This window comes from Populus euphratica, unplaced genomic scaffold (assembly GCF_000495115.2).
Source record: "Populus euphratica unplaced genomic scaffold, PopEup_1.0 scaffold470.1, whole genome shotgun sequence".
NCBI classification, from domain to species: domain Eukaryota; kingdom Viridiplantae; phylum Streptophyta; class Magnoliopsida; order Malpighiales; family Salicaceae; genus Populus; species Populus euphratica.
In genome coordinates, this window is record NW_011500353.1 from 7,410 (window position 1) to 34,392 (window position 26,983).

At 32.5% G+C, this 26,983-nt stretch overlaps 1 protein-coding gene and 2 long non-coding RNA genes across 4 annotated transcripts; 2 read left to right on the top strand and 1 right to left on the bottom strand.

Moving 5' to 3' along the window:
• Positions 1 to 4,915: 4,915 nt before the first annotated feature.
• LOC105113971 (uncharacterized) lies at positions 4,916 to 5,881 on the top strand. Its single transcript, XR_840052.1, has 2 exons — positions 4,916 to 5,601; positions 5,800 to 5,881. It is a non-coding gene; the product is annotated as an uncharacterized LOC105113971 (long non-coding RNA).
• Positions 5,776 to 20,619, bottom strand: LOC105113970 (cell differentiation protein RCD1 homolog). 2 transcript variants are annotated; one of them, XM_011010342.1, is made up of 9 exons: positions 20,298 to 20,619; positions 19,502 to 19,573; positions 18,696 to 18,785; positions 17,856 to 17,898; positions 17,553 to 17,659; positions 17,125 to 17,220; positions 7,185 to 7,375; positions 6,974 to 7,043; positions 5,776 to 6,210 (listed from the first exon to the last, which is right to left on the bottom strand). In XM_011010342.1, exons 1-9 carry the CDS (start codon positions 20,478 to 20,480, stop codon positions 6,100 to 6,102), a joined length of 963 nt encoding a protein of 320 aa, XP_011008644.1. In that variant the 5' UTR covers positions 20,481 to 20,619; the 3' UTR covers positions 5,776 to 6,099. The 2 variants fall into 2 exon arrangements, with proteins under 2 accessions (XP_011008644.1, XP_011008643.1); XM_011010341.1 differs by lacking the exon at positions 19,502 to 19,573 and adding an exon at positions 19,393 to 19,464 and having other exon boundaries at positions 20,298 to 20,617.
• On the top strand, positions 10,755 to 12,562 carry LOC105113969 (uncharacterized). The gene is made up of 2 exons (XR_840051.1): positions 10,755 to 11,133; positions 12,106 to 12,562. It is a non-coding gene; the product is annotated as an uncharacterized LOC105113969 (long non-coding RNA).
• Positions 20,620 to 26,983: the final 6,364 nt, after the last annotated feature.

Genomic DNA, 26,983 nt, shown 5'->3' on the forward strand with positions numbered 1-26,983 from the left:
TTATCTTCTTGTCTGAATAAAACATCATTAATAACATCAAAATATAAATCAGACCTACACATGAAAGTTCTAAGAAATTGTCTCAGCTTTATAGGAAAAAACATTGAGGTCATTTGGACTTTTAGAACTCAAGATATAGGCTGAACACTGAATAATGTTTGGGCTATAGGACAGGTTCAAACTTCTTTCTTTTGCTATAATTTAGACTTGAAAACAACCTTTTTAAATCTTAAACTCCCATGAAAGTTGTAGGCCTATGTCTTACCTTTCCATCTATAAAAAGTAAACCTAAATTCGAGATCTTCAACTCCAGATATGACCCAATTGTCAAACAGTGTTCTAGTTTAAACTACACTAGCATCTCTTTTATAAGTTTGGTCATCTCTTTGTCTTTTCAATTTCAATACTTAAACTCATCAATCAATCTTTTTATTTATGTGATAGGTCTACATTTAAGATGAACATTTACCATAAATTAGAGGTATCTTATATTATTAGATATGATATTATAAAACATGCTTTAGTTAAGGAGTTATTGATACTTTAAGTGTAAAATGATGATATAAAATCTTGATAAAAATACACTTTTAAGTACTAATCAATTTGTGAAACCCTTTTCGTGTTTTATTCTTCATCGAGTAGGTCACCTAAAAAAATGAGACCACTCGTAAAATCTTTCATGTTGCTTCTTCTTATTGGGTAGGACGCCTAGAACAATTACATCACTCACGAAACCCTTTTCACGTTTTATTCTTCATCGGGCAGGTCACCTGGAATAATTAGACCATCTTTCTTTAAAAAAAAAAACTCAATAAAAAAAGGGAAAGAAAAAGAGAAAGGGTTTTCACAATTATTCTTGTTTGCAAAACTTACTATACAAAGTCAAAAGAAAATATATTTTCTAATACCTTTACACCATAAGCATTGTAAAGAGAGGACAACTATTGTAACCCAATTTAGGCCCATTGGCCTTTTAATTTAATTTTACAGGGTTTAAGATGTAAAATTAAAATATCAAAGATTTATTTTGATGAAAAGTGTGATTTAGTAACTTGCATGAAAACTAGGGACTATAATGTACTTTTTTTCATTCTATCCTCATCTTCAAGATAGTCCATATCTTCAAGATAATCCTTGTCTTCAAGATAATGATAGTTATCCACTTTCATATTTGATTCTTAATCAAATTCAAACTTAAAAAAAAGAGAATAAGTTTGATTGAAACTTTATTTCTCACATGCGAAGGAACTCTGACACTATAAATATAGACCTTAGTGTATGCAAAAAGGAGGAGAAAACAAAAGGCAGAAGGAATAATACCAATTTTCCCAACAACGAGCGTCTGCATCAATCTTCGCTCAAGAAGTTGGCAACAACAGTCCAACAACAGGTAAGTCATTTTGTCCCCTCCTTGTCACTTTTAATTACCCTCTTCTTATAACAAGTGTGTGCAAGTAGCTCATACATGCTTATAAAGAAAAATATACTAGTTGTGTTACTGGTCTGAATCAGTAACTAGGCTGATTTGGCTAGATCCAACCCAAAAAGAAAAAAGAGTGGGCCGGGTCTAGGCTTTAGGTCCAGCTTGCTCAAATTGTATTTGCTAGGGGTGCGCTTGACAAAACACACCCTTATATCTTAACCATAATTTTTATGCCTATTCTAATTTGATATTTGACCTAACAAACCCCTTTTCGATAACAAAAAATTTTAAAAATATTTGGGCGCCTTTGTTGATTTATTCATGGGCCCCTTAAGCTTTGTTTTATTTTTTTCTTCGTGTTTATAATATTTTTTTTTGTAGATGAGCTCAATCTGTGGACTATTACTGTTAAATGCAAATATGTCGTGCAATATTTTTTTTACTTCCATCTAAAAGGGGGAAATAATGCTAAAGGATAAACAAGAAAAAAAATAACATAGAAAATTTCTTCTTCAAATTCATTTTTAAAAAAAATATTTACTGACACCAGAGTCAGAAGTATCATATTTTTCTTTTGGATTTGTGTGATATTTACCAACGCCAGAGTTGGAAATATTCGTAGGAATTGTTAACTAACACTAGAGTCAAAAACATGAAAGGAAGAATAAAAAAAAAAAAGAAAAGAAGAACAAATTCTTAGCAATTTTAGACAAAACCAGTAATGCACCCTACCTTAGGTAAGATGCTTAAGGGATGATAGTATCTTTCCTTTTACGCAACTAGCCCCGTGCCATATAATTTCAGTTGACCAATTAAGATTCTTAGTGACCATAATACTAAATACTAACTCCTAAACAAGACCTTTCCCTTAAAAGAACAAAATATCAGATATTTTTTTTTCCAATTGAGAGTTAATTTTTAAATAGTTGCTGTAATGTCCGGATGTGACAAGGTAAGATATTTTTTATTTGTATTGTATTGAGAGAATTATCATTTTTCTCATGCTAAAACTTTGCATTTTATATATGAAAAAAAAATCTAGAAAAAATATTTCAACTTTTCAATATGGCAACCTTATTTCTCCATTAAAAGTTATAATAGGCTTGTAACTTGTTATAATAAAAAGAGATTAAAAGGAGAGGGAGAGGGGGAGAGAGAGGGATGAGAGACACTAGGAAAGGGGAGAGAGAACTCGGTTCGATCAAGGCAATTGAGTTCACTCCACTTAATTTTTTATTTTTATCAATTGTACTCTAAGTAAATTTTAAAGCAAAGTGTTGTTAGAAAATTATTTTTTCAGAAAGCCGTTTGCAGTGGGGGGAACAAATAATGATGATATACATATGGCATATTGTGAATTTACAAATTTACAAGGAAGAACAATTTTTTTTGGCCCAAGTTTTGTACTTTTATCCTCTGTTTTTCAGTTTCTTTTTCTTTAAAAATTCGAAGAAATTAGTCATTGATTTAGGGAGAAAAAATTCAATTAAAAAAAAATTGATGATGAAACAAAAACAACGAACATTTTATTATGGGTGTGAAAAGCGGCATTCTTTATATATATATATATATAATGACGGTCACGAGGGAATAAATTTCTTGGTTTTGTATGGGTGCCACATAAGCCTTAATTGAATAATGGCATGTAAACTAAAAAAGAAAATGCATAATTAAGTTATGAAAAGGTATTGTCTCAACTATGCAATGGGTTTGCCTAGGGATTTTGAGAATTCCAAATTATCAGTGGGCTATAATAAGCGTTACTGATGAGTGGAATAAAAATAATAATAACGTGACTTGATGCAGGCAATCTTGCTCAGTTACACCACCAATATAACCCATTGAATCCAACTCTGTTCCACTACCCTGGTAATAGGAAACGTCGAAGCAACGCTTTATATTTTTGGGTTAACTTTGCAAGAGCTTTCATTTCACAAGAGAAACAGAAGGTACATCAAATCAAGGTGGGCTGAAGCCCTGCATTCATTGTTACATTGACACGACTAAAAGATTGATGTCTTCTCCCAAGTACAGGAGTGTCGAAGTAATAAATAACCCAGCAAGACCGGGGTCGAACCACAGGGAGGTTAATTGTAAAAATTATAAACAACAATTATAAACAACAATAATAGTAATAATTATGGGCTATGAAAGTGCCAAGCATTTGTTGTACCAAGTGTTATACAACATAAATCAAGATTAGTCATTTAACAAGCAAAGTATTAAAGAGTGAACAAGATAGCAAATATAAAACATGTTAGTATCAAACATTAAAGTCCATATTAAGTTTACATTATACTTATTCTTACACCATTAGTGTAACCTTTTCACCTTGACATAATTAACTTAGCTAGACATAATGAAAGAAAGCAAAATAGATAAACAAAATAAGAACATAAAAGTTAACTAAGTAAAGGAAAGGAAATGAAAGGCATAAACTTAATATTAATGAAAACAAAGCATAAAAAATACAAAGAGAGAAAGGAAGAGCATGATCTTGATCTGAACACCAAGATGCCTAAATGCATGGCAAATGCCTCCTTTTATAGGCCAAAATTGGGAACTATTGATTTGATGACTAATTGATAAGTGGGTGACCAACTTTTGACTTGGTGACAATCCTTATCTTCTCTTGTCTGCCCAAAACGTCATTGATAACGTCAAAATTGGAGCCAGTTGCAAACATGAAAGTTGTAGGCAATTGTCTCAGCTTTCTTGTGTAAAAACTTCAGCTCATTTGGACTTCTAGAACTCTAGATATGGCCAAAATACCGAACAGTGCTCGGGCTGGAAGACAGATTCGGGCTTCTTTGTTGTTGCTACAATTTGGACTTGATAATGGCCTTTTTAGATCTTGGGCTCCATATGAAAGTTGTAGGCCTATGTCTTACCTTTCTATCCATATAAATTGGACCTAAATCTGAGATCTGTAGCTCCAGATATGACCCAATTACCGAACAGTGTTCCGGTTTGGATTGCACCGACATCTCTTTTCTAAGTTTGGCCATCTCTTTATCCTTGCAATTTAAGTTCTTCAAGTCATCAATCAATCCTTTTATTTATGTGATAGGCCTGCATTAAAACTAGACATTTACCACAAATTATAGGTATTTTATATTATTAGATACATTATTATAAAACATATTTTAGTTAAGGAGTTATTGATACTTCAAGTGCAAAATGATGATATAAAACCATGATAAAAATGCACTTTTAAGTACTAATCATACATCAAGTTCATCACTAATAGTTTTAGCTAGACAAGCTAAAGAATGAGTAACTTTGCTGTTAGACCGGCGGATATCGGCAGCACAGAAGCTCAGTTTTAGCTAGACAAGCTAAACAATGAGCAACTTTGCTGTTAGACCGGCAGATATCGGCAGCACAAAAGCTCTGAAACTTGGCTGAGAAGTTAAGGGTGTCATCTGGAACCAGTTCAAGGTAGTTAGCTGTCCGAACTCGATCATTGGAAGTTCCTGGATCAGGGAGAGGTAGTCTGTTTCAAAAACAATTTTGTGCAAGCCCAGGGCCCAGGCACTAACCCATAGAGTCCTACAAAAGCTTCACCCATTTCACTCTATTGGAGTTTATAATATGTTTACGGTCGTTCAACATAATCTGGCCCTCTAAAAATTACGGGTGACAACTCCAAACTCCATAAGTATTGGCATGAAAGCTATGTCTATGGTGATCTTGTACCAATCCTCACGTGGGGGAAACCAGTGAGAGATGACAGTGTTGTGTTAAGTGAGATGAACTAGTCAAGGCCTGCTTGTATGCTGACAAGGTGGAGTTAGCTATCTTAATAATGCTTCTAGCAGGACTTCTAGTTTTGAAAGTAAATAGTGCTCCCGGCATACCATAGAGCCCATAGCATAGCCCTTCTTCTGCTCTATCTCCATCACAATTAGAAAAAAAAGGAAACCTGAATCACTACCTGATGTTGTTCATGTGATATTGAAAGGTCCCACTGGCGCGAAATCTTTTCTTCCAATGTCAGCAACCTGGCAATCATGCAAAATATGCGTTGTAGTTTTTCAGTATTGGTTGCATGTACCACAGCAATAATCACTATAGGTCCCAAATATGCTGACAGCTGCAGAAGTCGTGGTATCTGTTTGTGTTGGATTCTTCCGTCTTCTTTCTAACCCATGCCACATGATAAAACACCCCCAACTGTGAAAGAACCAGATTTTGTACGCTCTGGTGGGGCAACCAGATTGCTCAGAACCAATAAAAAAAAATGGAAGGGATAAAATTAAATTAGACAGGTCGAAGAATGATCTTGGTGTTCATTGAGAATGAGAAAAAAACAAAAGCCAAGAAAAAAAAAAGTGCAGCAAATAGCCGAATTGATGTTAAGGAGTAAAGACTAGTAAATATGTAAAAATTAATTTATGGTGTACCTTCCGAGTCCAAATGCCAACCAGCAAGTGACCCTAAACATGAACAGCTGCAGCTGTGAGTTTTCTTTTCATTATACATGAACAAATACCAGCCATATACGCAACTAAAATTGGCATAGCAACAAGTCAGCAACTAGACTAGCTTTTTTGTTTTCCAACGCATCCTCTTCTGGGTGTTAATTACAGCTACCAGAAATGCTCTCACATCAAAAAGGAATATAGGTCTTGAAGTGATGGAACAACTGACCGAACCAAAAGAAAATTGCAGTTTTAGTTCACCAGCATATGATCGAATCCTCCCCCAGCCTGAAGTCCTGGAACCCGATTCCCTCCGACATTGTGAAGCAACTGTTGCAGCCATCGCCTTGTTGTTGGATCTTCCTAGATAAATTACAATTTACAAAGAACATGAAATTGGTTGTTCACTGAAGAAAGAAGGGGGATGGGGGAGGGCAAAAAATATACTTGATTTGAAAATTATTCCAAGCAAAAATTTGAAGAACCTATAGGGGTGAAATTGGTTGTTTACAAAGAACATCACTTGAAACTCCAATATTAATATTGCCGACACAAAATATTTTTTGTGGCATGGAAAACAAATAAAGTTGATATCCTACGCAGCTATCAAATTTTTCACATAAACACGTGTTGCAGTTAGCAACGTCAGTGAACCATGTACTTGGTTAATCATTGTGTCATAATTATTATAATCCCCATCTCAAGCCACACTAGCTTAAGACTTAAACTAGCGATCTGCCACCTTTTGTTATGATTAAACATAGAGATATGCCCCGTTCAACTTTATCTACAGAACGATCAAACTCATGCAATTCAATCCAACAGCCCATCACTCACATGGAAAACTACAGGGGTGAAATTTCTATCGATGGGTTATTATTGCCAATGCCTGCAGAAACAAAAATTGCATACTCAATGCAGAAGTAGAATCTCAATCAGTGTGGCAATAATTAAGCAACACTGCAGAAGTTTGCTTGACTGCTAGTTTGGAATTTCAAACCATATAAAGGCCTTGCAGTACTTGTCTCAGTCAAGATTCACTTGATTACGGACTAGCTAAAAATCACTATCCTCCCAATGAGTCCTGAGGCAATAGACTATGAACAATTACATAAGCTTTACTTACACGAAGGCAGCTACTGAAGGTAGCATCTCTCAGCATGTCTGGCAGGCAACTTCGTAATGCATGACAAGCCCTGAATTCCAAAAGCGAAAAAAATACAATGAAAATAGGAAGTCAAAACAAATGAAAAATGACAAATCATAAAAAATTCAATGCAAGAAGTACGGATCCAGGTAGCTGCTTCGAGCCATTGCTTATTTGGAAATGTAAAAACCTTGGATTATCTGAAAGTCGAAGATAACATCGGATGATATGTTTTAATAACCGTGATGAGGGTTGTTCAGCAAGTGCTGCAACCATGTTCCCCAAAACCCGGCCCACTGCAAAAAACCGTTCTGCTGTAGTGCAAATATAATCCAGGCCCACATCATCCAATAAAATCTTTTGAACTATAAATGTGGCAACCTGCCAACAGAAAAGAAAAAAATGCTTGCTGAGCAATAAATATGACTATTTATCTTATCACATGTATAGGTGACAAGCCATTGTTATTTGAGAACAAAGGAGATAACTCTATCATATAGTAGCTAACAGTCATATGCCAAAATGATAACTACACGTCTGTAATCTGTTTGTAAACATAGCATCTCATAGATATTTCAGGCCCATTACATTCTCCATTACATTTCAACAAAAAATCATATGATTTGCCCAAGCATACACATAATTGGTTGGAAAGTTAGAGCACAGATTGAAACTTTGAAGAAGATATATATTAGCAACCTCAGAATTCTAGCAAGCAGCTGCATAGTAACCAAAAGAATCAAGTGGAGCAACAAGAACAGTGGCAGGCATTTCTGAGCTGGTGTCAGGAAATCAGAATATTTAACATTTTGGTGTGTGAAAAATAGTAAGCAAAATTTAGGTAAGGCTATCTTTCTTGAAATCTAGGCTGTTAAAAGCATATTATACAGGTATGTGATATCTTTTACTACCATTGGTCTTGAAAACAAGCCGTTGAACCTTATCAAGACACTTGTTGTATTTGGTTAGTGTCCCAAACACAAGGGATAAATTTAAAAGTGAGATAAACATTTTGGTTGGAGACACATACATGTGACAATTTTAGAGTGAATTTTTGTTATTTCAAATCAAAATAAGAAGCACAAGGGAACATGTCCTCTCTATCTCAAAATATTAATTTATTTTATTTGAGCAAGATATCATGCGCTGTCTAAAAATTAACATTGATTTCATTATTTGAGAAAGAAAGTGCTAATAAAGAAGTTGAATTAACTCTACACTTAAATTAACTTGGAATCTTAAAATCTAATCTAAAATATAATATTTTTAATACATTGAACTCGGACATTTTCTGGAGTGGTGAACAAGTTTTCTAAGAAAATTGAATAAATTCATTATCACCAAGTGATGCGATCCTAGCTTTAACACCAAGAGATCCATTTGATCTAGTCACAAGACTTAGAGCAAAGAGGTTGAAGAAGACAATTAATAAATCTCTTCAAAATACATGGGTAAGGTGAATTTCAAAAGGATATAAAAAATTGAAGAACACATCTTGATTAATTTGGTTCATGTTCCAGAAGAGCTTGTAAGGAAACATCCATAAATTACAGAAAGATTGGAATAAATGCAGCTACAAAAAGAATTTTGAAATTATTCCAGATGCATTGGAAAGTAGGCACCCACAACTTTCTAGTGATATATGATAGATCTTCTAATTCGTCAAGACAAGGGAAAACTATTTATTTGAAGTTGAGCTTCGATTCTGTCAGCAAATTACGAAATTCGATTTTGGTCTTGTTCTAATTAGTTGGGCTATTATTTATTTTTCTTTTAGTTTAGTTTAATATAGGTTTTGTGGCAATTTAAAGTTTATTTCGGTTACATTTTATTTTATTATTTTAAGCTTTTAATGTGTTAAGGTCTATTTATCATGTTTAAATCAATTAAGTCAAATTAGAATTAGCTCTCTACTATATAAATCGATTGTTAACATTATTTTTGAAGTTTATGAAATTTTCTCTAAAGTTACCACATATTATGTGTTTTGTTTCTCTGTGTGGTTAGGAACTTCTCATACTAAATTCTTGATTGAATTTGCCAACTCTTTGAATGATTAATCAACTTTATTGTGATTTATACTTCTCATTTGCGTCTTGTTATAGGCGTAGGGTAAAAGTAATCAATTGCATATAATTTTGATTCTTCAAAACAAGGTTTTTGTTGGGTCAATTTGCAAACTTTTCTTCAAATTTCAAATTAGCAATCTAAGAAACAATTCCGCATCAATTTAGTATTAGAGCATGGCTAATTTCATATTTTTAATTTTCATTGTTACAAGTAATTATAGGTTTCTTTCAAATCTTGCTATATCTAGGGTTTTCTTTAAATCTTGTCATCTCTAAGGTTTCAGCTAATACAAAAAAAAATATATATGGTTTTGATAGGAAAAGGCCTTGAAGTTGCTGAAAAATTGAATACAAAGCTACAAATTGTGTTCATCTTTATGACTTGAGTAATCCAACACATAAAAACAATCAAAAAAGAATCAAAATCACAATCTTGAAATGATTCTTGGAGAAGAAATTCAGAAATTTTGAATTTTGTATCAACTAGGGTTTAGCCAAAACTTGTCTTGAAAATTCTTGGTGATCTTGATTAATTCCATGCAAATTTGGGTAGAATAGAATTATCTTGCGTTAATTTCTTTAGTTTCTTGATTTCTCGCATCATTTTTTTTGCTTGAATTTCATAGTTTTCATTGTTTCTTAATAATAATTCTTGTTTTTATTTCATGTCTTTGTTTTCTTCATTATATTCACACAAATTTCATAGGTTTTATTTTGAAAAATTTGAATAACGGTTGATTCTTGAGTTTTTATTTTTTACTCTAATAGTCTCGCTATACCTTTTACTACTATTCTTGTATTCCGGTTCTTAAAAGTTGCTAAATTACTTTTAAGAACCAGAATACAAGAATAGTAGTAAAAGGTATAGCAAGACTATTAGAGTAAAAAACTGAATAAATTGTGAAACATGAGTGAATTTTATTTTATTGTGATTAAACACATGAGATTTGGGTGAGGAAACATTTTTGCTACTAACTTTTATTTCAATGTCTTTGAAGTGTTGAAAACAAAATAAAAAATAAATTGTGGAGGAAAGGCAAAATAGAATGAAAGCTATGATGAAGGACATTAATGAACAAATTTGATGAAATGATTAGTGGGCAAGGAATTCTTAGATGAAAGGAAAAGGAAGTTGAAATGTCTACCATTAGGACTATAGTGAATGATGTTACAAGTGGAAGGTGTAATGAAGAAAGAAAAACAGAAACTTAGGAAGAGATGAAAGCAATCATGAGGAAAACGTTTGTACCTACTCACTATTACAGAGAGATATATAATAAATTGCAACCCTTATCTCAGGGTTCTAGTAGTGTGGATGAGTACTCTTAGAGAGATGGAAGTAGTTATGACTAGAGCTAATACACTTAGCTATAAAAGTTAAAAAACAATTGAGAAAAAAGGATAGTACAAAACCTGATGGAAATTAGAGTTAATCTTCGGGTTGGAAGTCGAATTTTAGAAGAGAGAGTAATACATAGATGAAACCAATAAAATAACTACACCTAAAATAGCCGAGAACCTTCCTTTGTTAGGAAGCAAGTTACGACTTTGGAGTAAAAAGAAGCAAATATTGCTCCACCGAAGCATAAGCAAGAGATTAGTTGAGAAAAAAGGATAGTACAAAACCTGATGGAAATTAGAGTTAATCTTCGGGTTGGAAGTCGAATTTTAGAAGAGAGAGTAATAAGCATAAGCAAGAGATTAGGTGTTTTCAATGTCAAGAGCTTGGACATTATACACATGAATGTCCAAATAATAGAATTATGATTATATGAGATGATGGTGAGTTGAAATCAGCTAGTGAGGCTCATTTGAAGGGGATGTCAAAGCTCAATGATTGTAGTGATGTGGAGTATGTTGTGCAAGGAGAGTCATTGATTATAAGAAGATCTTTAAGTGTTCAAGTTTATGATGAGGATGTAGAGCAACATAGGTAGAATATCTTTCATACTAAGTGCTACATTGATAATAAAATATGTAGTATGATAATTGATAATGGTAGTTATACTAATGTTGCCAGCTCAACTTTGATTAGAAAGTTGAACCTAAATGCATATAAAATATGTTAAGGCTCCGTTTGTTTGCAGGAAAGTTATTTCCTTTTGGAAAGTGAATTCCGGGGAAAATAAATTCCTGAAAAGTAAAGTATTTTCCGATGTTTGTAGTGTTATGGAAAATGAACTGGAAAACACTTTCCAGTGTTTGATTATGTTATGAAAAATGAACTGGAAAATAATTTATTAATATTTTATTTTTCTCAAGTTTATTAAAATAATAATGAATAAATCTTACAAATTAAAAAGTTGAATAATAATGAAATTGAAAGAAAAAATAATTTCATAAATTATCTCAAATAAAATAAATAATAATCAAAATAATAAAGATCAAATCTAAAAAAAAAGATGAAGAAATTAAAATAATAATAATTAACATTTCATAAAGTATTTCAAATAAAATAAATAACAATCAAAAGAATGAGAACCAAATTTGATAGAAAAAAATTCAATAAAAAAATAATAGGAGAAAAGCAAATAATAATTATAAAAATGAGGACCAAAGTTAATATAAAAATTAAATTTTAAGAAATGAAATTGAAAAATAAATATTCAAAACAAAATATATATAGCAATCAAAAGTTTGATGATCAAATTTGATATAATCAGCAAATAATGACATTTTTAAATTTTTCACAACTTCCGGAAAGTGTTTTCCTCCCAAATTTTTCAGAAAAACACTTTTCTGAAAATCAAGCCAAACTTTCCTTTGACTGAAAAGTGTTTTCCGTTTACCAACTTTCCTAACAGCAAACAAACACAAGAAAGTTTGGAAAGTGTTTTCCCGAAAACCACTTTCCGGAAAACAAACACAACTAAAAAGGAAAACACTTTCCTGAAAACCAAGCCAATTTTTTTTACTAAAAAATATTTTCGTTAACCAGAAAGTGTTTTCCGTTGACCAACTTTCTTAATGACAAACAAACACAGGAAAGTTTGGGAAGTGATTTCCCGAAAACTATTTTCCGGGAAACAAACATGGCCTAAGTCATATAAGCTTTAGTGGTTGAATGAATTTGAAGAAGTTAGGGCAACTAAGCAGTTTTTGGCTTCATTCATAGTAGGAAAGTTAAAGAATAAGGTTGTATGTGATGTTGTTCCTGTGAATGCTACACACATATTGTTGAGGAGACCTTGACAATTTAATAGGAAGACCAAGCATGATAGATTCAGAAAAAGGTATATTGCGGAGAAATATGGAAAGATTTACACGCTCCATTGTCACCAAGGCAAGTATATGTGGATCAATTAAAGTTTAAGAAAGTTGAGGAAGCTGAACAAGAATTTATAAAAAATAATGATGAGGATGTGTGAGGTCGAGTGAAAATAAGATGAGTCATGAGTGTGAAACAATTGAGGAGAGAGTTTTAGCCATTAGAGATAGGTTTGAAGATTTTGGCCAAAAAAAAGAAGAAAACATATGGAAGGCCAAAAGTGGAGAGAAGCCAAGAGTGGTGAGAGAAGTGTATGTAGAAACATTTGGGGAAACAACTTAATTTATATGCAGGAATTTGAGGATATCTTTCCTTAAGAGATCCATACTTGGTTGTCACCAATTTGAGGGACTGGACATCAAAATTGTGTGCCATGAGCATCAATTCCAAACCAGCTAGCCTATAAAAGCAATCCCGATGAGACTAAGGAGCTTCAAAGTCAAGTAGAAGAGTTGATGTTGAAATGTTACATTCAAGAAAGTATATGTTCTTGTGCAGTTTCAGTGTTACTTGTGCCTAAAAAAGCAATACTTGGCGTAAGTAAATTGATTTTAGAACCATTAACAACATTATTGTAAAGTATAGATATCATATCCCTAAATTAGATAATATGCTTGATAAGTTACATCGTTTTTCTGTGTTTTTTAAAATTGATTTGAAAAATAGTTATCATCAAATTAGAATGAAAGAATGAAATGCATGGAAGACTATTCAAAACTAAATATGGATTGTACAGTGATACTTTTTGATTTGATTAATGCCCCTAGTTCATTCGTGTACATTCATAAGGTTATTGAATCACGTGTTGAGATCTTTCATTGGAAATTTGTTGCCTATTTTGATGATATCTTGACTTATAAAAAAGGATTAAATGTGTATATTAAATCATTTAAGACAAGTTCTTGAAATATTTAGAAAGGAAAAGATTATATACTAGTCCAAAGAAGTGTGATTTTTGCATAAAAAGAACTAAACACTTAGGTTATGTTGTTAGTGCAAAAGAGTTTTAAGCATTAATGACAACCTTGAAGACATAGACAACATTATCTTTGGCCCAAGAAGTTTGTGATTCATAAGGACCATCACCCTCTAAAACACTTAAAGAGTCAAGGTAACTCGAGTAGACGACATGCCAGGTGGATCAAGCTCATTGGGATGTTCTCATGTGTCATCAAGTATAAGCAAGGTAAGGAAAACATCGTTGCAGATTCATTGTCTTGAAGGTAAGTTGCGAAAGAATTATATTTGGATGATGATGACTTTGGTCAAGTGTATGGACAATGTGAACATTCAATCTTTGATAAGTATTTTAAGCATGATGAATTTTTGTTTAAACATAAGAGATTGTGTGAGCCTAAATGTTAGTGAAAGCTTATAGGGACGGTTTAATAGGACATTTTAGGGTAGCTATAGCTTTGTAAATGATACATGAGCATTTTTACTAGCCTAACAAAAAAATAAAAGTTCAAAGAATATGTGATAGATGCATAACATGTAAACAAACCACATCTAAATGCATTCCTCAATGTTTGTATACACCTTAACCAATACCCAATAAACCTAGGATATATGTCAAAGGATTTTGTTTTAAGGTTACCTAGATTTAAAGAGGATAAAGATTCAATATTTATTGTAAATAGGTTTTCTAAGATAGCACAATTCATATCATTCCATAAAGTCAATTATACAACAAACATAGCAAATCTTTTCTTTAGAAAAATAGTTTGGTTACGTTGTGTTTCAAGGAACATTGTGTCTAATAGAGATGTTAAATTTATAAGCTACTTTTGAAAAGTTTTGTCAGGTAAGTTAGGAAATAAATTGTTATTTTTTACTATTTGTCATCCATAGACAAAAGGCCAAACAAGTAAATACAACTTTAACTCAATTGTTGAAAACTATCATCCAAAAAAATCTTAAAAATTAAGAAAATTATGTCATTTAATGAGTTTGCATATAATAAAAGTGCATTCTACAACAAAAATTTTTCCTTTTGAAATTGTGTATGGTTTTAATCATTTAACTCCTTTGGATTTATTGTCTTAACCTATTGATGAAAAAGTTAGTTTTGATGAGAATAGAAAAGCACAGGTTGTCAAAGATTTGCATACAAAGGTACAACAACATATTGAAAAAATAAATAAACAATATGCATTAAAAGCCAATAAGAGAAGGAAAAAAGGTGGTTTGAGTGCATAAGAGAAAAAATAGATTTCTTGAAGTTGATGTCGAGAGAAGATGAGAACATTCCAAATCATTGAGAAGATCAATGATAATGCCTACAAAGTGAAATTACCAAGCGAATAAAGTATTAGCGTTCTATTTAATGTTTCTAACCTTTCTTTATTTGATGTAGATGATGATTGAGAGTAAATCCTCACTTCAACCCTAAGAGATTCCATGAGGTTCAGTTACAAGACTTAGAACAAAAAAGTTCAAGAAGGCAATTAATAAACTTCTTCAAGATACATGGTCTAAAATGGACTTTGAGAGGATATCAAAGAATAAAGAATAAGTCTTGAATAATTTGATTCACATTCAAGAAGGGCTTATTGGGGATCATCCAAGCATTATAAAAATATTGAAATAAAAAAATTAAATTTGTCAATTTTGACCTCTTGCTATTGTTTTGACCATAAAAGGAGCTACAAAAAAAATTTTGATACGATTACAAATGCATTGGAAAGTAGACAACCACAACTTTCAATGATATATGGTTGAGCTTTTAATTCATAAAGACGAGGAGAATCATTTGTTTGAATTTGGGTTTCAATTCTGCTAGTAAATCCAACAAATTACAAATGAATGTTCAAAGAATATGTGATAGATGCATAGCATGTAAACAAACCAAGTTTAAAGTCATTCTTCAATGTTTGAATACATCTTTACCAGTATATAAGAAACATTGGATTGATATATCAAAGGATTTTGTTTTATGGATACTCAATATTTGTTGTTGTGGATTTCTAAAATAGCACATTTCATAAAATGGATGATGCAACCAATATAGCGAATCTTTTCTTTGAAAAAATAGTTTGGTTATATTGTGTTTCAAGGAGCATTGTATCCGATAAAAATGTTAAATTTCTAAGCCACTTTTGAAAAGTTGTGTGGGGTAAGTTAGAAACTATATTGTTATTTTTTACTACTTATCATCCCAAGATAGAAGGCCAAACAAAGATGGTAAATAAAACTTTAACTCAATTGTTAAAAACTACTATCCAAAAAAATCTTAAAAATTAAGAAAATTGTTTGTCATTTAATGAGTTTGCATATAATAGGAATGCATTCTACAATAAAGTTTTCTCCTTTCAAGATTGTGTATGATTTTAATCATTTAACTCCATTGGATTTATTGTCTTAACCTTTTAATGAAAAATTTCATTTTGATGAGAATAGGAAAGACACAAGTTGTCAAAGATTTGCATACCAAAGTACAACAACATATTGAAAAGATAAAAGAACAAAATGCATTTGAAGTCAATAAGAAAACGAAAAAAGATGGTATTTAAACCAAGAAATTGGGTTTTGGTGCAAATAGAAAAAAAAAATTATCTTGCTTAAAGAAGATTTAAATTGATGTTAGGAGGAGACAGACCATTTCCAATCATTGAGAAGATCAATGATAATGTCAAAAAAATAAAATTACTAGGTGAATATGGTGTTAGTGCTACATATAATGTATTTGATCTATTTTTATATGTAGGTAATGATTCAAGGGAGAATCCTTTCGAGGAGAGAGGAAATAATGCGATCTTAACTTCAACACCAAGAAATCCATTAGATATTCCATTAGGTCCAATCACAAGACTTAAGGCAAAAAGGTTCAAGAAGGCAATTAATAAACTTCTTCAAGATACATGAGCTATGATAGACTTCAAAAGGATATCAAAGGTTGAAGAACAAGTCTTGAATATTTTGATTCACGTTCAAGAAGGGTTTGCAAGAGAGTATCCAAACATTACAGAAAGATTGAAATAAAAAAATTCAAATCTATCAGTGTTGACCTTTCACTACTGATTTGACCATAAATGAAAAAAGAATTTTGATACGATTCTAGATGCATTAGAAAGTAGACTTCCACAACTTTCTAGTGATATACTTATTTGTTTAAAGTCGAGCTTTGATTCTACTACCACGTTACATAAAATTCATCTTTTTGATCTTATTTTAATTAGTTTCAATATTATTTATTTATCTTTTAGTTTATTTTAGAGCCTGTGGAATTTAAAAGTTTATTTTGGTCAAGTCTTATATTATTATTTTAGTTATTTTGGGATTTTAAAGTGTTAAGTTCTATTTATCATGTTTGGATCCATCAAGTCAAATCAGGTCAAGTCTTATTTTAAGTTCTATTATTATTTTAGCTAATAAACCAATTATTAGCATTATTTTTCAGTTTATGAAATTTTCTCTGAAGTAACCGCATATTCTGTGCTTTGTTTCTCTTTGTGGTTGATGGATTCTCAAACTAACTTCTTTGAACTTGCAAACTCTTTGAAGGATTGATCATCTTCATTGTGATTTATACTTCTTGTTTGTGTTTTTTTAAAGGCATAAGATGACTGTGATTAAATTACATATAACTTTGGTTCTCTAAGACAAGGTTCTTGTAGGGTAAAGTTATAAACTTTTCTTCAAATCTCAATTTAGCAATCTAAAGGAAAATTATGCATCACCATGCATTTAGACAAAAAAAAAATAACCAAACAAGGCATAAATAGTGAAAATAAACATAATCAACATAAGTTTATTTGAAAAAAGCGGAATGATGTATAATAACAACACTCAACTGTTTTTGATAATTCACTTCCCATCTCCATAGTACGCAGACATAGCGGAATAATCTCAGTAGAAAGAAGGAAACTAATAACTTCTGTGTCATCAACCTAGTAACCATTAGAAAAAAAATTAAGATCAAAATTTCAAACTAATTGAGAACAAAAACAACAAAAATATAAGCTACATATGTAGAGATCAACATAATCAAATACTCTTTAGTTTGGATAAATATTGATATGCTTGGGCCAAGTAACAAGGCAATGTGGATAAATGTAGAGATCAACACATTCGTACATCATTATCTTTATGAGAAACAAGTTTGTTGTTCTATAAAGCTATGATGGTTAAGTACAAAAAGGTTTCGAAATTGCACTATTAAATTATAAAGAATATAAAGATCATGAATTTGAGGAATAGAATATCAAAAAGGTTGAAGTACCTTCACTAGGGCACCAATGACACCTAAACTAGTAAGCCTTAGGTACTCGAAAGGCCTTGATTTGCTAGTTGTATTTAGGAAAGGGTAGAGATATAAGGGTATATGAGCTGCAAAGGGAAAAAAAAGAAATGGTCAACTAGAAGAATACATACAACAAGTTAATTAGCTTATGCCATATTCACAAGGATAGCAAAAAAATTATTCTTCCCGTGAAACAAAATTCAAGACATATGATCCAAACAACAATAATAAAGTTTCCTCTCAACTGCTACTCAAGTGAGCAAACAAGATTGAGAACATTACCATTGAGAAACAACATCCTAGTGTCAGGATGTGAAGCTACACACTGTAAGAAAATACAAAAAAAGATTATGAACATCATAAATAACTTCAAGCCTGAAACAAAATAAAAAGAACTGTAAAAGTACAGAGACAGAGAATATCTATACTCACTCTTCAACATTGCATAAGTTAGGCAAGCAAAATGAAACAAACAGCATGTTGTGATATTAGACATAAAAAGAAAAAAAGAATTATCAAATTGTCTTCGTTACACTAGCACTTCTTTTCTTATTTGTTTTTTTTTCTTTTAAATTTTCTTTTTCCTCATATACTATCAGTAAATGCTTTAGTTCGTTTGGAACTCCAAAATAGAACTCCAAAATAATTTTAAGTATTTAACCTATTATAGAAACGTGTTGAAAAATAATTTCCTTTTTACCTTATAATAGATGCATTTAAACATAAATGCCAACAATATCTCCCCTATGCTCAAAGAAATTAGCAAGTAGGCAATACACCCACCATAATCACCATAATAGATAGCCACATGGGAAATTGATTTTTAACTCTTGAATTATGCATCAATAATATTTCCCAAACTAATAAAGGTAAGATTTGTACAAGAAGTGTTTGATCATTGATCCATTGAACTTTTGAGCATTTAATGCTTCACTTGAGTACCTAGAAGTGTTTTAGCATCTTAAATCATAATTCCTCTAAATAAAAAATATATGACAATCCATGCATAATAAATTTCCAATGAAGGGAAAGAAGCAAAGTTGAATTTATTAATGAAAAAAACTAAACTAGAAAATAAACATAACAATAACCAGAGGAACAAGAAAAACAAATAATTTTGACCTGAAGAAGTGCTAGAGCATTGCAAACTCGATTTGATTGTGCGGGACTTAAGTTAGGTGGTGATAAAACTGGGTATATTGAAACGATCTCCTGCAAATAAGAGGAAAACTCAAAAATCATGGAAAAAACATGTATCAAGCACTTTGAGAGTTGAAAACTTTTACACTTATCTACAATCTCTGGAAAACTAAAAGGCATGGAGAGGACATGAGAACTACACAACACCAGTGGTGTTTATTTAGCTTATTAAGCTCCAACCAAAATCACGAAAAAATCATGCAAAACAGTCACAAATGTTCTGTTGACAAGCTGGAATAAAAAGAGCTCCAGAATAAACACACAATAAATATCAACTCAAACATGAAAGGAATGAAATAAAACATCATCAATTCAAACTAGTTTAAAGAGATCATAGAGAAGTAACATGCATATTCCTTTTGTCCTTATAGTACAAAACATTTTAATTCCCTCACTCATGTCCTCAATATGATCTATGTTTATTTCTTTGTCTGTTAGCATAATGCATTCGGATCAAAGGAAATATATATATATATATATATATATAGAAGTTATAAAGGAAATTCGAAAAGATAAAATATATCACAACGCAACATCAATGACTTCATGCTAACATGAGCAAGAGAGGAGATAATTTAACAAGGAACTGATATTAAAGTATCAACTTCAAATGGCATACCTGTAATAATGCAGCAATTGTACCAAAAGAATTCCACAACAATGGAGCCAAATCTTGAAATAATTCTCTCTTCTAAAAATAAAAACAAAAACAAGTTTATTAGGCATACCTGAATGAGTGCAGCAATAGTACCAAAAGAATTCCACACGAAAGGAGCCAAATCTTGAAATAAATCCTTGTTCTAAAAAATGAAAGCAAAGGTACTGGTTTATGATGGCAGAAAATGAATGTTCAACAGCTAAATGGCACAACCACTTAAAAGGAAAAAAATTGGCAAGGTCCACATATAACAAGTTGATTACATGCAGCTATTGCACATGAAACTATGTCCAGCTGTGCATGCGTGCATGTATCTCTTCTTGTTTAAGCATATACAGAGAACTGATTTACAATGAAAATGAAATAGTTTCTCCCCCTCACATGTATGCAGCCAGCCAAGGTAAAGATTCCTTAGCATGCAAAATCAAAGAAGCGTTTTGACAACCAGTCTACCACTTTAATGGCCTCCAATTTAAAATGAAAAAATACCTCGTGTTTAAGTATACAATGTTTTATTGCAAGAAAAGTTTGAATGTGCCTTGAATTCTAAGTTTCACTAGTTCAGGACAGCCTTTATCTTCCTCAACTGCACAAAATGGAGAAAATCATGGGTGGTGCCCAGCAGGTGGTGGATCTCTTTTAAGCCAATAATCATATATTTCCTTCTCATTCCACTGTCTATCGTAATTTATTAAGTACAAAACAATAATTCTCACGAAATTATCTATTCTTCTTCTTGTAAACAAAAACAAATAAAATAAAATATAGCGAGAGACCCCTCATTATTATTAGGGTTTCAACCAAAACCCCTAATTTCTCAATTCTCAATTTCTTTTCTAAAAAGTAATTGGTAATTTTGTCGTTACCTTAGAGAGCTCAAGAAGGGCGTTTTCACGAAGATCAGGATTGCTAAGGTCAAGAACCAGGTGCTCTGCTGATGCCATCTTCCGGTCTTTGTTGGCGGGAGCTCCGGCGGCGGCGGCGGGATTAGACGCGTTTGGTCCTCCGAAAGTTGTGTTCATCGACAGAGATTGAGGAAGGTTTGCCATTAAATTGTTTATCAAATTAAAATTTTCATGTGTCTTGTTTTGTTATTTCTTTCTTGATTTTATAATTTGCATAGGTGATTTCCGTATTTTAGAGACTGTTAGCGACCACGTGCTTCGCATACGCGTGGGAGTTTCTATTACCTATATTTATATTGACATTTCCATTCCATTTCGCTTCACCCAAGATCATTGGTCTTGGCGGCGGGAGCTCCGTCGGCAATTTGAAATTTTGAAAAGTTTATAAGAACAAATCTAAAATTTAAGCGACCTTTTGTAACAAAATAATATTCTAATTTTTTGATGTAAAAAATGAGATTTTTTGTTTAAATATAATTTTTTTCATTGTAAAATAATAAAATATTTTTTTGAAAAGTTTTCTCCTTCAAGGTCTTTCCTCCTAGGATTTTACCTTTACAATATTACACATAGCCTCTATATATATTATTTTTTAGACTTTTACTTACATCACTTATTATATCAGAAAATACTGAAGTACACTTAATAATGTACTCTTATAATACAAAACCACATATTAGTACAACACTAATATCAACTGATATAATAAATTCATGATCTGAAGAAAGATTCTGATTTAATAGGTTATCTTGATCACGAATAGTTTAGACTTGTATGACCAACACATAGTTATTTTATGCAAGCATTTCCATCTCATATGGTTCCAGAAGCTTTAGTATTTCTAAAATTGTTTGTTTGAGTTTTTGATTCTTGTACTGTATCTGCAAGTTATGAAGATAAACAGAATATTGAGGGTCATATAGATCATAGTCAATTTCTTCATTATGATCTATTCCTTTAGGCCATATTTTATTAGGACTAATGTTGTTCTTAAGGCACACTGTTTTTTATAAGATCCTGATATCTGAGAGGTTATCTAAGGGGTTTTCATACAGTGAGTATGAATGAGTTTTGTATACTACAGCTTGTGGAAAATTTATAACCATATTGTCTGTTGAAGTTTTGAAATGCTTGTGGAATATGAAAATAAAGAACAGATAGGCAAAAGCTTACTTAATAGATTTATCATAAAGTGTACTATAGTGTATTTCAATCCAACAGATTTGGCATGGGGCCATTTGGATTTTTCCTATTGGAGAAGAGAGATCCATTATGTGGGATTGTAGAACCAAGTGAGGAACTTTAGAGTATAGTTCCAAGACTTAGCAAGCCAAAATGTCTTGAGAAATCTGGAAAGAAAAAAAATATGTGGGAAACTTGATGGCAATATGATACAGGTGATAGAAATACCATAAGAAAAAGTAGAGTTCTTTGGGGAACAATCCAGCAGGTTTAAAGGTAAAGAGATGAGTAAAAGGACATTTGGGATAGATGCCTAAGCTTTTGAAATAAAGGGAAGACATATCATAGTTGAGAAGAAGGTAGTCTTGGAGGCTAAATATGTTGTCTTTTGTTTGCAGGTCAAAAATGTGGTTAAAAATCATTTCTCAAGCAAGACGAGGTAAGTCATTGCAGGGAAGTCTTGTTCAGGTGGATGCGGATTGTAAGAGGAGGCTATAAGAATAAGGGATAGAAGGGTTAACACCTAAAGATAGGCAAATAGTTGAATTGATGTGCAATGGAACTTTTGAAGATAAAGACCCTGATGAAGCAATGGAGTACTTAGACTTGTTAGCTGAAAATGCTCAAAATTGGGACACCGCGGGTACTTATGAGGCACCGAGTAAAACTCAACCTCATACATCTAGTGGAGGTATGTACAACCTTAGGGAAGATCATGACCTTCAAGTCAAGTTTGCATCTTTAGCTAGAAAAGTCGAGGCACTAGAATTGAAAAAGAGTGGTCAATTAAAATCTGTTGAAAACATTGTGTGTCAAATCTGTGAAACAAATGAACACTCAACCAACGATTGTCCAACCTTGCCTTCTTTTAAAGAATGTCTCCATGAACAAGCCCATGCTTTAAACAGTTTTCAAAAGGCCAACCACAACCCATACTCCCAAACATACAACCCTGGTTGGAGGAATCACCCAAATTTCAGTTGGAAGAGTGAGAACAACAATGCACAAACTTCACAACCACCGTTTCAAGCACACCATAATTTCCAAAATTCTCATGGATATGCACCTCCTTATGCTCCACCTCCTAGAAGAAATCTTGAGGAAACATTGCATGCATTCATTGAAAAGCAAGAGACAATCAATACTCAACTTGCTCAAAACATGACAGATTTTAAAGATACTCTTGCTAAATTAACATCTGCTCTCAGTTTCCAAGAGAAAGGTAAGTTTCCATCTCAAACACAACAAAATCCCAAAGGGCAATACAATGCAAATGCAAGTAGTTCCGGAAGCCAACACATGGATCAAGTCAAATCAGTCACTACTCTGCGCAGTGGTAAGGTTATTGAAAAACCCTCTCTTGAACCTTATGAGAAAGATGATGAATCAATCTCTGAGGGTAAGGAAGGGGATGAATCTGAAAATTGCAAAGAAACGACTGATTCACCGCCAGCACTTCCATTTCCTCATGCCATGACCAAACAAAGGAAAGTCAATCACAATTCTGAAATTTATGAAATTTTCAAACAGGTAAGGATCAATATACCTTTGCTGGATGCAATTAAACAGGTTCCTTCCTATGCTAAATTTTTGAAAGATCTCTGCACTGTGAAGAGGAAACTGAATGTGAAAAAGAAAGCCTTTCTAGCCGAACAAGTAAGTGTTATTCTTCAAAACAATAATGCTTTGAAATATAAAGACCCTGGTTGTCCTACAATTTCTTGCTTTATTGGAGAGCATAAAATTGAAAGAGCTTTACTTGATCTTGGTGCTAGTGTGAATTTACTTCCATATTCAGTTTTTCAGAGTCTCAATCTAGGTGAGTTAAAACCAACTTCTATATCTCTTTTACTTGCCGATAGATCTGTAAAAGTGCCTAGAGGAATAATTGAAGATGTGTTAGTACAAGTCGATAAATTCATTTATCCTGTGGATTTTATTGTCTTGGACACACAACCTGTTCAAGTATGTAATTCATTTCCTGTTATTTTAGGACGTCCATTTCTTACAACCTCTAATGCATTGATTAATTGTAGGAATGGACTGATGAAGCTATCATTTGGAAACATGACATTGGAGATGAATATTTTCAACATTTGCAAGCAACCTCGAGATGATAATCATTTACAAGAAGTAGATCATATTGACGAATTAGTTTATGATCAACTTGAATCTACTTTAAGTAAAAATGAATTGGATGAAACTGAAGATTTGCAAATGGTTTATTCTGAGGAAGAAATCACGGATGAAACAAGCACCGAAAATGTTGATGCGAATCTTTTGTCAACAGTGACAACAGATTCGACATTTGACATCACACCAATAGATGATTACTTTCCTAACGAATCCTTACTTTCTCTTAGTCCAATGCCTTGGTATGATAAAAATATCAATTTTCTTGCTTTAGGAGATTTGCCAACTGATTGGAGTACTCAAGACAAAGAAAAGTTTTTGAACGAAGTGAAGAATTTTTATTGTGATGACCCTAACTTATTCAAATATTGTCCTGATCAAATATTTCAAAGATTCATTCCCGACAATGAGGTAAGTAGTGTCATTAAACTTTGTCATTCTGAAGCATGTGGAAGTTGTTTCTCGTCAAAAAAGACAATTGCAAAAATATTTCAAAATGGATTTTATTGGCCCACCATGTTCAAAGACACGCATGCATTCTGCAAAACTTGTGAAAATTGTCAAAAAATTGACACTGGTCAAAAAGTTTTGTTTTATGATTCTCAACTCTATGCATTCCTTAAAGAGCTAAGATTAAGATGGACCAATCCTTATGGGGCCTGTGATATTGAGAATTCAATGAATGACAATGATTTTAAGGAAAATGGACATCGTTTGAAAGCTTACTTTGATAATTTTCCTAGTGAAAATGAATCAGCTAGTTTGAATGATCTTGTAGATAAAGGTTGATTATTTTGTTTTTCTCACATTTTCTTTTTTTATGTTTCTTTTTGAGTGATTTTTGCTAGTTTCTCTCACCCCGGTCAAATGGCGGATAACGGTACTCCGTGACTTAAGTTGGTTCTTTCAGTTTCTCACAATTACTGATATCTGTGTATATATCTGTGCAATTCTTTGAATCTCTCTTCCAATTCTCATTTGAAAATGGACACTAATCTTGAAAAATTGAAAAAGTATTTTCCCGCTCTGCCTCAGAATGCGATTACAAAAATTTACCGTGCTAGATGTGCAAGATTGAGATTGTTAATGAATCATGGAATTCCTGAAGATATTCGCTGGTTGATTGCAGCAAAGGTCCGATTATCAGGTGAGTCCTCTAATTTCTTTATTTCACACATGCCTGGAACAGGTAAAAGCACTTTTGCAAAGAAGCGTCGTGCAAAACGACTGGATGTCTGTCATCGATGTGCTAGATGGACTTGTAATACACAATGTCGTTCTTTAGGAATGGTATTTATAAACCGTGAAGATAAAATACAATTCATTAAGGATGGCCTGAGTAAGGAGTCTTTAGATAATCTTCTATTGACTCTTGAGACGAATCCTAGTGGAGATGTGCATCGTGCAATTCATGATTTATGGCCGCTATTTCATAAAGAACATGATCGACTTAGTCTTGGGAATCTGACTAAAAAAGACCCTGTTTGCCAGTTTTTAAGAAAACTGGATGGGAAGCCTATCCCCGACCTATAAAGGGTGTTTAAGTCGTTCTTGGACGTAAAACCAAGGAAAGATGTGAGCCACAATCACAACTACCTGTACATACACATGTTTTTTTTCAAAAGTAAATGAATAAATAAATAAAAAGAGAGAGAGAGTGTGTGAGACTCTAGCTGGCCTACATATAGGTGTTATGATTGCCTTTCTAATTCCTCATCTATAAAACCCTTTTTTCCTTCCTTTCATTTCTACTAAACCCATACATTCAACAAATACAGAAGTGTGTAGAAATGGCAAGTTCCTCAAGTCATCAAATAAGAAATATTTGTGTTTTCGGTGGATCTAGTCCTGGGAAAGAAAATGAGTTTTTAGAATCAGCAAATCATCTTAGTCAGGTGCTAGCTGAGAGAAAGATTCATTTAGTGTATGGGGGAGGCAGTCTTGGGTTAATGGGAGGTGTGTCAATAGCTGCATTTTTAGGAGGTAGTCAAGTTTTGGGGGTCGTCCCTGAAGTTTTGGCACAAGGGGACATCATTGGAAAAACAATTGGAGAGGAAATTCAGGTCTCCACAATGTCAGCTCGAATGAATGCAATGTTTAACCATGCTGATGCCTTCATTGCTTTACCAGGTGGTCTAGGCACATTGGAAGAGATCTTTCATATTTTCTCTTGGGCTCAATTGCACATTCACCATAAACCCATAGGTTTGTTAAATGTTAATGGTTATTATGATAAGTTGTTGTCTTTTCTTGATCATGCTGTGGAACAGGAATTTCTAACATCTTCTGCACGACAAATCATAATCTCTGCTGCTACTGCTGAACAATTGATTGACCAACTACAATCTTTCATTCCTATGATTGATCCTTCCATGAGTCGCATAAATTGGTCATCTAAGGAAAGCCGTAAAAAGCTTAGATTGGATTTGAGCCTTCATTTGTGAATTTTTGTGTCTTTTGGTTTTATTATTATGTTTTGTTATTTCTTATTTTTGTTTCAGTGTGTTTCAGGTTTTGTCAGTGTTCGTTATTTCAGGTGATATCTTTTATACTCTATCTTTCTACCTTAGAACATTGAGGACAATGTCTCGTTTTGGTTGGGGGGAGAGGGTAGTAGTTGATAAAAAAAAAAAATTGTTTTTCATTTCATAAAGCATGTGCATAATTGTTGTTACTAGGATGGCAGAGTAAATGAGTTCTTTTGTTAAAGTGACTTTTGAGACGCATCTTAGTAACCATTCTTAACAAGGTCTATTATAATACTTCCTGAAATATTCAGGTTTACAAACTCACGTATTGTTACCACTTAATTCTGCTCATATACTTATTTAACATGTATTTTTAAACCTTAATTTACACACACACACTTTAACATATGATTGTGGGTTGCATATTGGATTATTACATTATTTATGTTCTTTTGTTAAAGGTAACAACTAAGGGAAAGGGATTGTATATAATTAAAAAGAAAAAAAGAAAAACATGAAAAAAAAAAAAGAAAAAAAAAAAAAAAAAAAAAAAAAAAAAAAAAAAAAAAAAAAAAAAAAAAAAAAGAAAAAAAAAAATGATGATAATAAAAATGTAGATAAGTTTGGTTTCGTAGCCTCCCTAACCTAAGCAATTAAGCCCGAAGGGGTGTTTTAACACCTAATACCCAAAAGTCATCTGACTTGGGAGCTATTGGCCCAACGCTTGTTACATGGGTTGAGGAGAAAAGCTTAAGGGAATCAAACATTGCACTATCTACATATCAGTATCTGCGACCCGAGTTACTAAGCTCGTAGGGGTGTCTTAACACCTAATGCCCTAAGACCAACTGGTCTGGGAGTCAT

Coding starts and splice junctions, on each gene's coding strand:
- LOC105113970 (XM_011010342.1), bottom strand. CDS start 20,480: ATGGCAAACCTTCCTCAATCTCTGTCGATGAACACAACTTTCGGAGGA. Junction 17,899..18,695: donor ATGCTCTAGCACTTCTTCAG/GTCAAAATTATT, acceptor ATTTTCTTACAG/TGTGTAGCTTCACATCCTGA. Junction 7,376..17,124: donor GAAGTGAATTATCAAAAACA/GTTGAGTGTTGT, acceptor TTCTGTTGGCAG/GTTGCCACATTTATAGTTCA.